General features: G+C 35.2%; 1 protein-coding gene across 2 annotated transcripts in view; it reads right to left on the bottom strand.

Annotated features, from left to right (window-relative positions):
- LOC145693108 (acid sphingomyelinase-like phosphodiesterase 3b) overlaps window positions 1-18275 on the bottom strand; it is a 670115-nt gene that overhangs the window by 9557 nt on the left and 642283 nt on the right. For both annotated transcript variants that reach the window (XM_081768814.1, XM_081768813.1), the window contains exon 7: window positions 4467-5385. In XM_081768814.1, coding sequence (XP_081624940.1) covers window positions 4981-5385 — 405 coding nt within the window. In that variant the 3' untranslated portion in view covers window positions 4467-4980. The remainder of the gene's footprint in view (window positions 1-4466; window positions 5386-18275) is intronic.

Genomic DNA, 18275 nt, shown 5'->3' with positions numbered 1-18275 from the left:
GCATGTTCACCTTTTCTTTTCACATTATAACAAGAAAATATATTTAATCACTGCATGTTGAAGTTAAAAGTTAATGAGGAGTTCAATAATCAAGGATAATCAGTCACTTCATAGGAAAGAAGAATGTCAAATCGCTGGATGTAATGGGTTTACGGGTTTTGTAGTTCAAACGAAATGCTCTTAGAGCCGTTAGAGTAATGTTTTGCGCCCAAAAAAAATATTTTAGGAGAAACTTAATATTGTTAACAATAACTGTTTTGAAAATTTATACTGAGAAAAACCGTTCTTCGGACATCGGTATATTTTACAAATATACGGAATCATCTTGCTTACTACAGAAATCAGTACGGATCATACGTTATCCATATGCTACATAGGCACTGCCCTTAGATGTTACATCATGCCGTTGCAGGATGTTTGATATCTAAGAGTCTTTGTTATATTACATACATATATGTATGTTACCTTTGGCAGCTATATGTTATATACGTCCATTTGTATGTGAGATCCTGACCGTCTGTATTGTTTCATACAGAAAGTACGTACAGATAGAACACTTATAAGAAAGTATTATAAAACATGCGTTTTCAGTTATACGTTTGCTGTACGTTAAGTCAAAAACTACATGATTTACAAATGTAACATACGATTTTACGTACGCGACATACAATTTTTTTCTCAATGTAATAGTTAGACTAAATGGATCAAAATTGTCATTTAGAATTTATTCATTAATTAAACTTAAGGGAGAAACTTTTTTGAAGTTAATGACATTTTATGTCGGAGATTGAGCGGAACAAGTTTATCTATCTACCTATATACATAGCATTTATTGAGGGTGTTAAAACTTGGAGCGAAAGAAGTTTCCCATTTCAAGCAGCTTAGTATGTCATCAGATTAAAGAAAGAATAAATATTGTAAATAATGTAAATAATGTAACATCATACTTAAAGTAACCATTTATGACTAATTTTATAAATTGAATTTATATATTAGGTTTTAATAGAATATCTGAAACTCGCAATAAATTGTTTGTTGAATACAGGGGAACGAGATGTATGCCAAATTCTATACCAAAACAATGTGAGGTTGTATCTGTTACTTAGTATAAGATATTTTTATGTCTTGTCTGCCAGTTTGAGTATAGACAACCAGTAAAATACATATTAAGATGTATAACTTTCAGATACTTTGTAAGATGGTTAGGCAATCAACATAATCGTCCTGGTATATTGGGTTGCATAACTGATATTTACTTAACGTCAATGAAATGTCAGTTCGAGAAAACAATAAAGATGGTCATCCTCAGACTGAACATAGAACTCATAAGTAGTGAATGTTTTAAAATTACTTTTTAAATTGTAGAATCCACTTGAATACCTATGAATGAATAGGTTTCCAAGTGGTACTTGAATAAGAAAATCATACAAAGTCTAAAAAGCGAACAGTCTAATACAGCTTTTTTCTATAGAGAAAATCTCCATCCAAAAAGGATGACTTATTGCATCTCAATTGTAGTTATTTGCAAGTGATAACAAATTTTAGAAAGTAAATTTGAGGGAAAATCGAAAAAAAAAATAGAAAATGTCAAACGACAGTGAATCTAAATATTATAATTATTATTAATAGATGAAATTGATAATTACTTCTAGAATGGAACAATATTTGAGCAACAAAGACAAATTGATTGCTGGACTGAATGAAGTAATTGACTTGAGGAAAAGGTAAACTGTTTTACTTAGTCACGTAAGTATCCGTCTAGTATGCAAAAGAACGACATTTGAGTTCCGCCAGTCCAGCGATCACATATTTCTATATCACTTGAAAATTGTTCTCTAAGTATATGTATTAAGTGCAACAATAAAACTAGTTTGAGTTGTTTAGTATCTTAAAATTTCTACAAGATTATTAAACCTCTAAAAATGAAGATAGTACTTCATTCTGCATACTATATCAATAGAAAGCGTAGCCTCATACATTTGAAACCTCATATTTGCAAGATTGGAGGTCATTGGCTATCAAGAAGACTTTCAGATTCAGTGTTGGTTTCTAGTGGCCTGTCATCTGTGTTCTGGAAGAAGTAAGGCTCATATATTGCTATTTCTGTGTTATAGTATCTATTTGAATATAGGCTATTCAAAAATATCATATTGATTACTACGGTTAAGCAATTGAATAGAGTCTGAACAATATTCTGAGATATTGGGAACTGAGATTTGATGTACAGAACTTTCATATGCGTTTGAACATTAAATAGTCTACTAATGGGTTTTGCATATTTATGCAGTTTTATTGTGTTCAGAAAAAGAGATTCTGTTCATTAGATGGAAGTATAATGTAATAGACATTAATTATGAGTTATGTAGTTGTATGTAGTTCGATAAAATTATTAATGTAATATAGTTAGTGTAGGTGAGATTATATATTTTGGTAAGGAACAGATTTCCCATTCTAAGTTTATCAATTTGGATGTTTTGATTTTTTCCTGACAATTATTGAGATTTGCCAAATTGCTTGGAATAAATTTAAATCAGCATCTCAAAGAGACAATTTATATTGAAGTTCGTATTTGTAGGATTTCGAGAAGAAATTCAATTCTTATTATTCTATCATTCAAATACTTAATTCATTGTGTACAAGGCCGGATTTAGGGGGTGCACCGGAGCACGTGCACCCCCCTTCGTTGTAGATATACACTATCTAAAATGAGAAGCTAGCAGTGAAAATACAACACTTTCCGAAACTTTTTGCTGTCGTGTGTCCGTTTGGGGCTTTAAAAAAAGTTTTGCAAAAGCAACAATTTAAGTCGATTGTTTAAAGGTTGAAGGAAAAGGATTCACAACGCAAAGTAATATTCCTCATTCACACTACAGATATTTAAAGGCATTAAAAAATTCAAATTTAATTCAAATGTAGTGGTAGTTATTACACCTTCTTATCAAGCGATTTTACATATTGCCTTTACTACTGTGTTCGGAGGAAACAAGCAAAGTAGCCCTCTAAACACTACAATGGACTGCACGTTAAAATGTCTAAAGATTTGGCTTTTTACTTCAACATTCTTCTATATATATACAGTTATAAACTGAAAACATAAGAATTCAATATTTTTTCTATACATTTTACCCTCATTCAAGGATATCTGGTGTATTGGATTACATTGTAAATAACTCTAGCACTTTGCGCTGAGAAATAATTCACTGGGTCAGCAAGAATTGAATCGGGGTAATCGAGTTTGAACTCTCACCAGTCCAGTCATAAGATTTTTAAGGGCTGATCTGTTTATTTTTGGTAACTTGCATATTTGATAACTTGATGGAAGAAAAAGTAACATAGTAATATAGATAGAATTGACTAACATATTCAATAAATAAAACTTTTGGTATTATATCTGTTTTATTTTATTCAAAGTAACGTTTGAACAGTATCATGAGAGTTGTACTAATTTAAGGAGCTGCTTAATAGGTTTTGGTATAATTTTGTTGCCTATTATAAACTTATTTTTCAATATGTGAAAATCAACTATTGTTTTAACTTTCAGTTTAATTCAAATTCATAATTTTGATAGTTTTTTTTAAATTGTCGTTATTATTTGTTCCATCACTCCTTAAATTATAATAAAATGTTCCAAATTTCATTTTCAAACCTTCCATTTAAGGTACTCATTAATTTTATTTCTTTTGCTACTCTTAATAACCAGTTATATCCATCTGTGGTTTTGCTAATAACTCACATATTTGCAAACAAAATTTTATGAATTTCATCTGGTGCATGTCTTGACAATCCTCACTTCTCTGATTGGTTTAGTCTTATATTTTAAACTGTAAGTTGTAACTATATTTGATTTAACATATTGAGAAACAAAATACTAACAATGTAACAAAATTATACTAAAGACTGTTATACAACAGTTTTTGAATTGGTACAACTCTAACGATAAAGGCAGTCAGATGACTTTGAAATGTTAGTTCGAATAAAAGAAAACGTGGATGGAATATCAAGTCTTATTTATTAAATTACTCGAAATGTTAGTTCGAATGAAAAAAAGTGGGTCGAATATAACATCTTATTGATTAAATCACTTGAAATGTGAGTTAGAATGAAATAAAACATGGATGGAATATCACATCTTATTTATTAAATCGCCTGAAATGTTAGTTCGAATAAAATAAAACATGGATGGAATATCATAAGTCTTATTTATTAAATCTCAAACATCTCCGTGAAAATGATACGCAATAAATGACTATCATATTGTTTGATGCTCTCTAACTAGTATATAAATTTGGCTCATTTGAAAAATATTTTTTTGCGACTTGAAGACCGATATATTGATAATAGAAAAACTCAATATAATTTCATAATGTCTTTTATGTAAAGAATATATATCTGTTAGAAACTAGTAAAATATGGTATATGATTGATGCAAATAAGTTTAATGGAGAGTAAGATACAAGTATACTTACCGTTATTTACAAAGCATCCACAGAAAATTGTGAGAATGGTCCCTTGCAGCATAAATACATGGATTAGGCCACCATTAACAGAAAAGCACGTAAACGGAGAAGTTCTCTTTTTTTATTTATGCTGTCCTGGGTGGGGGAAACACTCTCAATGCACACTTGTGCAAAACTCCATATATATATATATATTTGAATTTCTCTTAACAAAAATTCTTAATAAAGTATATATGTAATCCTTAATGTTTATAAACACACTTCCACTCCCATTTTGAAAGACATTTTTGTTCCTTTGTTTTCTTATTATTTGTTTTTGTTTGTACAAACAAACAAAGCACCTCAACACGCACATACATACAAACAAGCACACACACACACATGTATATATATATATTTATATATATAATTATTTATTCTCATATAGCTGCGATAAAACATTAGATGCATATAACAACAAGGCTTTCTTTATTCAGTTCATAAACCAACCAAAAAAAGAAACAAACAAAAAAGTAACAATTTATCATAAACCAAACAAAAGTGAGGAAAACATAAAAGTAAAAACAATAAAGGAAATGGCTGGTGTATGCATACAGCCTGCGTTACCACCCATAATAGCTTGTGATGTGGCCAGACACATTTGGTAATCATCATAGTCCACACGTGTGATGGCACAGTATTGATAATGAAGACAATGAGCCTCACATTTGCTGATCGAGTTATATCTCACGGAATTGGCACTGAAGTATTTCTCAAAGTAAATTACTCCCTCAGGGTTGGTGAAGGATTCTGCAAGTTTATGAAGAGAAGCATGGGACACATTTCGCAGCCCGTAATAAGAAGTGAAGTTATATTCTACGGACCAATCAGCAACCTTGCGTTTGTTGGCTTCTTTCAAGTCAAGGTAGAACTGAGTGTACTCCAGAATCTGCAAAGAAAGAAAGCAAGACAGACCTATATTAGACATAAGAAATTAACGGGTTCAGATAGATTCATTTCTCCTAATATAAATGGGTTTTGGAACAAACTGAGTACTCCCAAAACCATGACTTATATTTAACATGGCATATACAGGAAAAAAAATGTTTTTTATAATATGAAAATACCACAGTTATTTATATTGTGTCAGGTAAACAATCATTATGGTTTGTAGATTCATCATGCTAATGACTCCTGAAAAGTGCTATGGCATACGCATCCTTTGTTTGTTTTGCTGATAATGATAGATATTGTACTCATTTTGCAAAAACGAACTGTTCGTCATTTGTTCCATTCTTAGTGATTCTCTATCTGGAAAAGGTTTTTAAGAATGAAAGAAGGATGCAGAAAGCAAACAAAGAACAAAATGTACCAATAGCTCAAATAATTTGTACAGATGTGTGGACTGTCATTTGGTGAGATATGAGTTTGGAAATTGCGGTTTTTGAATGGTGGTCTGTAGAAGCAACGATTGCAATATCAACAAAACCATGTACACACACACACGGAAGTGCTTCGTTCTTCTGAATATTATTTTAATATCTAGAACAATGATGGGCAATTTAAACTGCACAGGAAGTCAAAGAAAAATAAGAATAATACTCTAGGGGAAAGCAAATTAAATATAAACTTATAAAGAAAAACATACAACTACGACAACTTAACAACATACGAGGGAGGACCCAAAAGAAACCGGACTTTCGTTCTAAAAAAATATTACATTTTTTACAAAATTCTTTCAGTTTCCTTCAAGGTACTCTCCATTAAATGCGATTCATTTCTCCCATCTTCTTTCCCACTGTTTGAAGCACCTCTGGAACTCTGGAACTTTTATATCGTCCAATGCACTCTACGAAGTTCTTTCTACAGCCTCTACACCATCAAAATATTTTCCTTTTAGATTTTGTTTAATTCTCGGAAAATGTCATGTTGGTCAAAAAGTTTGGATCACTTTCAATCTGATTTTTCAAGTCCTGGCTCAAATTCAGATGAATGATTTGATCCTGTGTGAGCAGGCGAGAAACAAACTTAGCGGCAGCATGTCTTATTTGCAAAACCTCACGCTGGCACGAGCTCCAACTCACTCCTGCCTGTTTTGAAATATCATCGATTGTGAAACGACGATAATCGCTGGGACAGATTTGTTAGATGTTTTCGTCGTTTCGAAATGATGAAGAGCACCCAGAACGAGCATGATCTTCAACACTCATCTCACCACACTTAAAGCGCCCAAACTACTCAAAAAATTGTGTGCGTTTCATAGTATCCTTCTTGAAAGCCTGTTGAAGCATTTGGTAAATTTTCGTTTCCGATTTTCCAAGTAGGAAACAAACATACTCCTTGTTCCTTTGAATCTGCCATAACGATTTCGCAGGCGGCAAACGAGAACAGTTGAGAAAAACAATAATACGATCAAACGATTAACCTCCTACGCAGACGCCGCTTGGTCAACTGATCTGGGAAGGTCTCTACTAGATCCACCTAGCAGGACAACTCTCTACTATTCCTAGGAACAGCAGCGCTCTTTCAATCCTGTTTCTTTTGGGTTCCCCATCGTATTATGACCACTTAAACTAGTCCCCGCCTCCAAGCTTTCGGCTCGCTGTATGCTGTAGGTTAAAATAGAAATTAATTAAAAGTCCTAATCGTTTTCAGTTTTTCAACTATCTTAAGGTTACACGAACATTAATGCTCAAATCTACGCATGGTTAGTGCCTGTCGATGCTTCAAGCGGGTTGGCAGTAAAAACTGATAAATATTGTACTGTCTCAAAGGTAAACAATAACAACTGCCTGAAGTTTATATAGTATGTTCTGTTCTTGTTGGTTAGTTACTGAATTATGTTGTGCTTGACATAAGCAGGAATAAACCGTGGTTCGACCAGGAATGCACTAAACTAGCAAAGAAAACAAGCGAAAGTGCGATGGCTACCAAATACGAACGATATAACTACACAAAATTTCGTTAACATCAGGCGGGAAACTTTCAAAAACTTTTAGAACAAAGAAACGCGATTTTTTGAAAGGATAATAGTAAATGAACTTGAAGATAATAGTAAAAACAAAAACACTCTGGACATGTATGAGGGCATCAACGAATTTAAGAAAGGATATCTACCTTGTGCTTATACTCATATTAAAAAAAAAACCGAAGGAACAATTCTTACTGATACAGATATCGTCTTGAATAGATGGAAAGAATACTTAACACGCAGCCAAAAACTAATAAACGTGGAGAAAGTGAAATGCTCACAGCAGAACTATATATTCCAGAGGTTAACCTAACAGATGTAGAAATCCCTATAAAGAAATTAAAGAAACACAAATCTCTGGATGTAGACGAAATTTCGGCTGAGTTAATTTAGCTGGAAGGAAGAAGTTGTGGAACAAGATACACAAACTCATTCTCTTTATCTGTAACAAGGAGGAATTACCAGAGGAGTAGAAAGAATTATCATTGCTTCGATTCACAAGAAAGGTGATAAAACTTATTGTAATAATTATGGAGGCATTTCTCTTATCAATATCCTTCAAAATCCTCCCAAACATTCTGTTAGCAAGATTGGCTCCATACGCAGATGAATTATTGGAGATTATCAGTGCAGATTTAGACGAAATCGATCAATTATCGACCAGATATTTACCATTTGACAAATAGTCGAAGAAAAAGAAAATGCAATACCCCGATACATCAATTATTTATTGATTTTAGAAAGGCTTATACGACTCGGTTTGGAGGGACACATTGTATAACATTCTTACAGAATTCGGAATAACGGAAAACCCGGTTAGATTAATTAAGATATATTTAGGTGAATCCCCAAGTAAAGTGGGAGTGGCAAAAGTCTTGTCCACGATCTTTCACGTCAAGAATGGCCTAAAACAAGGAGATGCATTGTCGCCATTATGATTCTCACCAGGTAATGGCGTATGCTGATAATGTAAATATAATATGGGATGATAGGAGGACAATAGAAATAAATGCAGAGGTCTTATCAAACGCTTGCGGGGATATGAGTTTGGAAGTAAATGCAGAGAAAACTAAATACATGGAAGATCGCCGGGATCATAATACTACAAATTTTGGAAGAGTCAAAATCGAATAATACTTTCGTCAAAGTAGATACTTTCAAATGTCTAGGACCAATATTAACAGACCGAAACCATATCCACGAAGATATTAAATATCGTCTGCAAACAGGAAATTCGTGTTAATATTCAGTTCAAGATTTTTGTCGTTGTGAATTCTATGGAGGAATTTAAAGCTTAAGATATATAAAACGATAATCATGCCTGTTGTGCTATGTCGTTGCGAAACATGGTCGCTTAATCTCAAGGAAGGACGCAAACGGAAAGCATTTGAGTACTTAAAATCCGCACAGAGTATTTGAGAATAAAATCCTGAGGCGAAAATTGGATCCAAGAGGAATAGGAATGGAGAGTCTCGTCTCGAAATTTATATAAGTTCCTACTGAAATAACTCTATCTCGTCTCGAAATGTATATGTTTCTATATTGGAAGAACTCTGTCTCATCTCGAAATGTATATGTTTGTACTAAAAAAAACTGTCTCGTCTCGAAATGTTCACGTTTCTACTGGAGAACTGTCTCGTCTCGAAATGTATATGTGTTTATATTGAAAGTACTCTCTCTCTCTCTCTCCCCCGGCTCGAAATGTTTATATGTTTTTACTGGAAGAATCTTTGAGTTTAACGTCCCACGATTATGCCGGTAAGGCTAAAGGAGACGGCGATGATGAGTAATTAATGAAAACGGTGGAATGAAGAAAGTGGGAGGAAACGGGAGAACCCCGAGGAAACCCACGCACACGGTGTTTGTCCACCACACTTGGCGGAGGCTGGGATCGAACGCGGGACCCCAAGCACCAGAGGTGAACGCTCTAGCACTGCCTACTGGAAGAATTATCTCGTCTCGAAATGTATATATGTTTTTTTTGGAAGTAGGAATCTGCACGAGCGAGTTGGAGCGAGTTTTCATTGAAACTCGAATCGACTCGAAACAGTCATCTTTGAGCTCGACTCGTAGCCCAGTAAATAAAGGACCGCGAGCTGAAATAATTTAGAAAAAGCTGAAAATTTCAGGATTTGTTTTTCATGTGATCTTAAATGAAATATCAAAAGTCCCCTAAAATCCCGTGTGCGCTTCATCCTCAAAATGGCGGCCAAAGATGGCGGCCGTCCGGAATGCGCATGTCTCCCGATTTTAGCTTGTAACTCTGAGACTATTTAAGTTATTCCAATTCTGTAAAAACACTTTTGTTCTAGAAGCTCTAATCTATGACTTTTCTTAATACTTCTTTCTCGTAAAGTTTGACACAAAGCCACCATTTTCCATTAAAGTATAAAGTGATACACTTTGAAAGTCCTGCTCTTGGATTGGTTGTAGAAAATCTCCAAAACCGTTAGGAATTCGCAAACAATGCTCGGAATAGTTTCGATTGAATATTTAATTAGCTTTGTTTTTAAAAAAGAATCATCTAAATCGGAATACAATTAGTGGAGAAATTCGACGTTTTTGAAAAATATACGTGGACAGAGAGCTGCTTTCTTGTTACCCAGTTGTCCATACTGTGTTCCTTTAAATCTCTTTTTTCTTTTTAGTAGCAGAAATTAATATTCAGTTAATATATATTCAGTAGACTCACCCTTAACATCATTGGCGTAACAGCTGGTAGTCTATATAGTTTATATATTATTATGTTCTAAACATACATCAATTTTAAGCTAATGTGGTTCATAGTGGTATGAAAGTAAACAGCAAACCCCTGCCTTCTTATCTCAAAGAATGAAGCAAACAAGAAAAGAAAAGCAGATCATGTCTAAAAATAGAAGCATCAACAATGCATTCGTATCGCGTCTACCTAGAAAGAAGCAATTCCTTCATTGGAAAAAAGTTGCTCCCGAGGATCCACAATCATTAAAATTTTTTGTTGAAAATATAACTAGAAGTAAGGAAGGTGATTCAAATATGTTATCTCGAATGCATATCATGATCTGCCATTCAATTATTTCAATGTGTCGGCCTCGTACGTTTATATCACCAATCCATCTAGCAATTGGTGTTTACTGTTTGCGATACTATGGATATCGTCAATATATAGATAGATATATTTGCATAGTTTTGGAATATCAGCCAGCTACGCTGAAGTAAGAAGATATGCATATTCTAGAATGTGTTCTATTATTCCAATCCAAACCGATCATTCTCAAAATTTTATTCAGTTTGTTTTTGATAATGCAGCGAGAACATTAGATGGTCACGGTACTTTCCACAGTATGGGTGGGATTAAAATATGCACACCTAAAATAAATAGACAAGATTTACGTATAGAACGTGCTGCACTGCCTTCAGCAGTTATGTATCCGCTCTTGCTAGAAGGCATATTAAATTTTATAACAAACCAACAAACAATTAACTTTTAAATATTGAAATAAAGAGTTTGATACCGGCAGAAAATATGATAGGATCAAAATCACTATCTCAAATGATAGGTAAAACCTTTGGTAGCGTAGTTCTAAAAAGAAAAGAGAAGGTTGTGTGTCTGCGCCAAGCAATACAATTAATATTAGGAAGGAAGCTGTTACCATCAGCTCACTTTAGTTGTTCAGCCGAATTGCTGCGGTATTGCAATCATATGAATTGATGCATTATTTTTTAAAATATGAAGTAACACCTTATCCTCCCTCTTTGTTTGATGAAATTTCAATTAGAAAAACTAGAAAATCTGTACTTGTGAACATTGTAGGACCTATAGAACCCTGTATGAAAATTCTATCAGAATTGAGTTACGTTGTAGACGGTGGTTTCTTACTTCATGCGGTTGTTTGTCCGATATTAACATATGCAAATACTTCTGAAAAATATGTACGATATATACAGAAACACATTTCTCCGTGCAGAGCTGCAGTTTTTGATGGCTATGCAACAGGCAATAACACCAAAAATGTTGAACGACAGAGAAGAGCAATGTCAAAGATGTCTCTACAATCGCATTTGATGAAAATACGAAAGTAACCACTGAGCAAGCACTGAACTCTGAAAATAAAAGACGTTTGATTGATTTCTTCAAAACCCACTTTAACTCTTCAAACATTACAGTGTACGAAGCTGAAGGAGATGCAGATGCTGTGATTGTCAGCACAGCTATTAATCTAAGTATATAAAACATTTTTGTTGCTGTAGTAGTAGGAACTGACTCTGACTTATTGGCCATCTTAATTGCTCGAACAATTCCAGACACTACAGTGTACTTTGTGAGGCCGAAAACAAACAAAATTGAATAGAAATGCTTCCACATTGGCAACATCCAAAGAAACTAGAGTCACTGAAGGACATATTTCACAGGGTGTCTTCATGCTATCACAGGGTGTAACACATCATCATCTTTTTTCAACAAAGGCTGCCATCAAAATTCTTCAGAAGTAGCAAGAACTATCTAAAGCGGTCACAGTCTTTCACCAACCCAATTTAGATTCCCAAACAGTCATTAAAATAGGAGAAAGATTGGTTACGCGGTTGTATGGAGAACATAATCAAATTTCTTTAGATGAACTTCGATATAAGCCTACAACAGGATAATGACTAGAAAACAATCCTCAAAATTCAATTTGGCAAATTTCCCTCTTACAAGTGCTGCTGCCTCTCAACACAGTGTATGTGTTTACCTTCAAGTACACCAATGATTGGGGAATGATTTGAACCCAATAAAATGGGGGTGGCAATTAATAGAAGGTAAATTGTTTCCAGTGGCAATTAATAGAAGGTAAATTGCTTCCAGTGCAATAAACTTAAAAGCTGCTTCTGACAATCTGCTGAACCTTTATCTTGCCCATGTAAGATCAGAACGCAGAAAGACTATGACAGCAAATGTGAATATAGAAAGGCAGGGCTGGCTTGTTCCAAACTTCCTTTCAATTGTCGGGGAAATATTTGTTCAAATATGTTAATTCCTGACGACTCTGAAGACCATGAAATTTTCATGTATTAAAGAAGGTAGATGTAATACATATTTTAAAAACTTTTCACTCCCTTTTTGACTATCTACAATGAAGAATCTACTGTACAAGGAGTTCAAAAGAGATGTAAAAACGGATACTTAATTTTCAACAATGGTGGCTCGTTGGTGTGTAATCAGTGAGGCACACTACATAACTGTAAGTTGGGTTGTGTATCTATAAGTAGACTCAATGCAAATTGACTATTTGGTATCCTTATGAATATACAACCAAACTTAGTTATTCCGTGTTCACCACCGGTTGCATAACGAGCCACTACTGTTTTCAATGTACTTAAAATTATATTACTCAACAAAATTTACAGAATATGGCTTTTATTTTTCATAATAAAAAGTGCTTTTTACAGAATTAAAACATAATAATCCCTTTTCTAGCTGTTAGTTTCTTTTCTTGGGGGGGGGGGCGGGGACATGTCGGACAAGTGTCCTCTTAAGGCGCCAAATTGGTATGAAATTCACATAGGTTCTATGACAGTTTTGAAATTTCAGTTTGGAATCCAAGGCATGAATGCCATAAATCCAGCACAACTATGAGTTGCGAAACTTTAGGTGCTGGAATAATAGCGACTTTTATCCAACTACTTTTAATTAAAAACATCGAATATCTCGATTAATTGTATTCCGATTTAGATGATTCTTTTTTTAAAACAAAGCTAATTAAATGTTCTATCGAAACTATTCCGAGCATTGTTTGCGAATTCCTAACGGTTTTGGAGATTTCCTACAACCAATCCAAGAACAGGACTTCCAAAATGTATCACTTTATACTTTAATGGAAAATGGTGGCTTTGTGTCAAACTTTACGAGAAAGAAGTATTAAGAAAAGTCATAGATTAGAGCTTCTAGAACAAAAGTGCTTTTACAGAATTGGAATATCTTAAATAGTCTCAGAGTTACAAGCTAAAATCGGGAGACACGCGCATTCCGGACGGCCGCCATCTTTGGCCGCCATTTTGAGGATGAAGCGCACACGGGATTTTAGGGGACTTTTGATATTTCATTTAAGATCACATGAAAAACAAATCCTGAAATTTTCAGCTTTTTCTAAATTATTTCAGCTCGACACCCTTTTTGGGCCTTTATTTACTGGGCTATCGAGAACTCGGCTTGAAAACTTTCCTCCAACGAGCCAAATCGAGCCAAATGCTGTCTGTAGTTTTAAGTACTTTCTTAAAGTATCCTACATAGACAATATAATTATTATCAATGATATTTACCACAACAACAACAAAAATTATTATTATTATTATTATTATTATTATTATTATTATTATTATTATTATTATTATTATTATTATTATTATAAATCCGTGTATAAACATGAAAGATAGGCGGTTTACATCTGAATACTAAAAATTAGTTGACTGCTAACCTCGGTAGTCGTGAGGTCATAGGAGGTAAGAACATCGTTCACGAGGTTCTGGGCTTGAGTTCCGGAGAAGCAAGTATGCAACTTCGAGCCAAGAATTGTTAAAAGTTATGGGGCGCCGGCCAAACATGATCAAAACTGCTCGGCCCGGTTATAGGGTTGTCAACGGCTCGAGGGGCTCGACTGACAGTTCATTCACTATCGAGCCGAGCCAACGGATCATCCAACCGAGCCAGCTCGAGCCGAGTCGGTGCCTCATTTCAACCAAGCCGGCTCGAGCTGTTCGCTCGGTTGAACCAAACTGAACCGGTTACATCACCACCTGGGATGGGCTTCTGCTTGGGCTCAAAACTTAGACCGTGCAGGTCTCAGCCTTGATGGTAAGAAATACGGTACATACTTATATTGATGCTCACGACATTTGATGCTGTCTCGTTATGAAAATTTATTGTCGTCTTGTTAATCGAGACGAGACGAGACGAGACGAGACGCGAGCAATGGCCCATCTCGTGAGCAACACTAAAAATATTGCACATTACTGCTTACATTTCTCATGGATTTTGCTTTCCAGTTTAATCAAGCAGTGATTTCAAAACGAGTTAAAACGAGCTGAACGAGAGAGCCATTTATCAAACTCGACTCGACTCGAAACTTGATCTCAAAACAGTGACTCGTCTCGGAACTCGACTGGAGAAAATTACCTTTGACTCGACTCGAAACTCGACTTGAATTCGCTTCGAGTTTTGAGTCGAGTTAATTGGAAGAACACTGTCTTGTCTGGAAATGTATGTTTCTACTAAAAGAACTCTGTCTCGTCTCGAAATATATTTCTGTTTCTATTGGAAGATTTCTGTCTCGTCTCGAAATGTTTATATTTTCTACTGCAGGAACTATCTCGTCTCGAAATACATATCTGTTTCTACCGGAAGACTTTGTCTCCTCTCGTATCTGGACAAAAACATTTGACCTCGTCTCGTCTCGAGCAGCAACGCCAAATATAATGTTGAGACAAGAATGTCGGAAATACTCATTAAAATAGTTGTCAAATGAAAACACTTCGTTTGCGGTATGAGTATCATGCTTCTAGTAATTTTTGTTTCGCTTTTGGACTCTGAGTTATTCAGAAAAGTTGGCGTCAATTACGAAATTTAAGTTTTTCTCCTTATCCTGTTAAGTTTTTATTCAAAATAATTTTCTTTGCATATTTATTTAACACAGACACATATGCAGAATTTAGTCAATTGATAATATTTCAAGCATCCAAATTCATTTAGTTTCAGGATTTTTGTATACATATCTTAATATGGTACATTTCTATTATTTTAAAAAAATAATATCTTGTTCAAAGGGGGCTTGTTTAAACCTGAAAACTCCCTTGCGTACGCCACTGATTGAACGTATACTGAAAACACAGAGAGAAGAAGAATTACAAAAATAAGTATTTATATCTTCAAAGAATAACAATAATAAAGTGTTTATATAATGCTTTAAATGGAAGTAAATAATAAAAGAAAAACGACATTATACTGTGTGGGTGTATGAATTAGCTTTCGCTTCTGTTCAACCGAAACAATCTTTCTGGTTTTAGCTCCCAATGCAGAAATTCCGAGTGCGCCGTTATCCTGTGGCACCTCATTTCAAGTAAAGCCAGATAATCCCGTTTTATCACTCGAGTGACTCGCTTCTCTTCCTCTGTGCTTATCATTTCCACGCACTGTCCTCAGATTTATGAGCTTTTTGGTCCTAAGGATAAGTTTAAGAGTAGGCAATATCTCACATGTTTACCGAGTACCACAACCAACTACGTTATGTTGATAAAAAAAAAGAGGAAAAGAGTATAACTTTTTCTTTCCGGAATGCATAATGAAATACTGTCTCTCCTCTCTCGCTGTACTGTACGTACGTACGTACGTACGATCATTTATTTTTACTATTTGTGTAATCTTGTGCTGTGCTTGCATGTTTATGGGAACAGTTTTAGTTTTGGATCACGATGTTAACCCCCTGGCATTTGCTGGAACTTTACATGTTGGTATATGGGTTGGAGTTTGATTGGCTTTCGCTAAGCAATTACGTTTTCTCACATAAGCACGTATATAAGATCATCACCATAGATATTAACTTAGGTGATCAGTATTATCTGAGGAATTGGGAGAATTTGGGAACTGTTGAAATTAATTTTTAGACGAATTCTTCTTACACGTTAGTTGGCTTGTGCACCTACACATTGTTATATTGTAACACCTGTCCATTTGAACCATTTTTCCTTATTCTGTGATTGATAATAGTTGTGTTTCAAAAATCGCGTGCACATAGAAATTTTACGAAGGTGGACTAACTCATAGTGAGGCCACTGGCGCAAATCCCGGAGGGGTCAAATCTGCCCGCCTCCCAATGTTGAAGATAACTCTGCTCCAATGATGTTTCACAGTATTGTCATAAATATTTTAAATCATCGCTGAAAATATTATGGGAACGGTCTTACCCGTTCACCCTAATGTTGAAGACAGATTTGAGCCGATGAGTGAGGCTATCTACGAAAGAATAATATATCTGAATTATAATGAACTATTATATGTTTAGCACTTTTATTGTAGTTCGTACTAAATATGACCTGGAAATACTTTTCTCTTTTCTGATACTGGAGGAGTAAGTAAGTCAACACAACGACGCCGTCACAAGGCATGCGACTGGAACAACGCGGAGTCATTTGATATGTATTCTGAAAAAGTTTATCGGGAAAGTAGATTCATGAAAACATGTTGCAAATGATGGGGAAGGAATCACCACCATACCCAACATAAATTGCAAAATTAAAATGTAGCCGTCAAGGCATCACAGACGAAGCACACACGAGAACGGTAGTGACTGTAATAACTGACGAAAATACCATATTGATTGATGGTCGTTGTAGGATTCCAACAACAAAAACTTTGGGAGAACATTATCAGCAACGTATTGTTGATAAAAAAAAAACTCTGTTCACTAGGTTCCCAGGAATTATTTCCCTACCAAGAATAGTGAACCCGGAGCAACATCTACAGCACTTTCGCGCTGATAGAAAGGACTTTCGCAGTTCGTAACACAAAACAAAACCTGTGTCCACAATTTTGATCCAGAAACAGAACAACATTCCAGCAGTGGAAATACCAGTCGTTTCCACTCTAAAATAAATCCAAGGTGCAAGCCCCTGGGAAGATGATGACAAGTATTTTCTGGGATGCAAGAGGTGTTACCCCTATTGACTTCCTGCAGAAGGGTAGCAGTATCACAGAACAATATTTCGCAAATTTAATTAATCAACTGTGAGATGCTATTGCTCACACGAGACACAAAAATTGAAGGAAGGTATTTTTTCTATCATAATAATGCTACAGTATATGACACATGTCCCGAGCTACTCTTCAAGCTTTGGAGGACGTGCAGTTCGACGCATTGCTTCATCCGGCGTACTCATCATGCTTAGGACACATTTTCTATCAAATGATGCTATTTTGAAGTAATATGATGACCATGATCAATCCTTTCACAGTGCAGTGGGTAACCTTTGTTACCTCTGATAATTGTCAACAGTGCTTTAGGACTGAGAAAATGGTGTCGCCATTAATTGGAAACACGTACTCTTTCAGTTTATTTTCAACAACAAACCGTGTTTATGTATGACGAATTCCCAAAGGAGCTTATTTCCTGGTATTCTGTTGGAACCTTGAGTATACTCACAGAACGCATTACTACCATAGGTGCCCAAAGGGGAGGGCAGGGTGGGGCCAGAGTCCCCCCTTGCTCATGAAAATGTATAATAATATAACAAACCACGTATATTAAATACCAGAAATACCAGACGTAATATAGCAACCATGGAGATGGCCCCTTCTGGAATTTTTTTCGGGAGCCCCTGATTACTACCAGTGATTATGTGAACATTGTAGGTGGGGACACGTGCACCCTATGGTCCAAATGTTGTTTCAAGCCAATGACGCAATTTTCCGAAAATGACAATGCGTCAATTCACACTGATGAAGCTGTTTACGTGTGGTTTCATGAAGATCAGGATGAACTACAACACCTTTCTTGTCTGCTCAATCACCAGATTTCAACATTATTGAATATCTGTAGTCATTTCTGCAGTTCAAACTTCGGAGCAGATACCCTCTCCATCCTCGCTTAAGGAATCTAGTGCTGCATTACGTGAAAAATTGTACAATATTCCTCTGCTATTTGAGATTTACGGAATTAAATTTTACGATAAATGAGAGCAGCTGTGCGAGCTAACGGATGGGCTCACATCCTATTAGCTCGACAGTGAAATACTTGGGTATAACATTTGATCATCATCTTACATGGAGTCCACACCTCGCTACCGTTATAAGCAAAGCCAAAAATAGATTAAATTTACTTAAATGTCTCATAGGTACAACGTGGGGTCTCCATTCTTCT

The sequence above is a fragment of the Thermobia domestica genome, chromosome 8 (genome assembly GCF_964235325.1).
Source record: "Thermobia domestica chromosome 8, izTheDome1.hap1.1, whole genome shotgun sequence".
Lineage (NCBI taxonomy): Eukaryota > Metazoa > Arthropoda > Insecta > Zygentoma > Lepismatidae > Thermobia > Thermobia domestica.
Note: the sequence above shows the minus strand (reverse complement) of the source record. Positions and strands in the feature narration are given on the sequence as shown.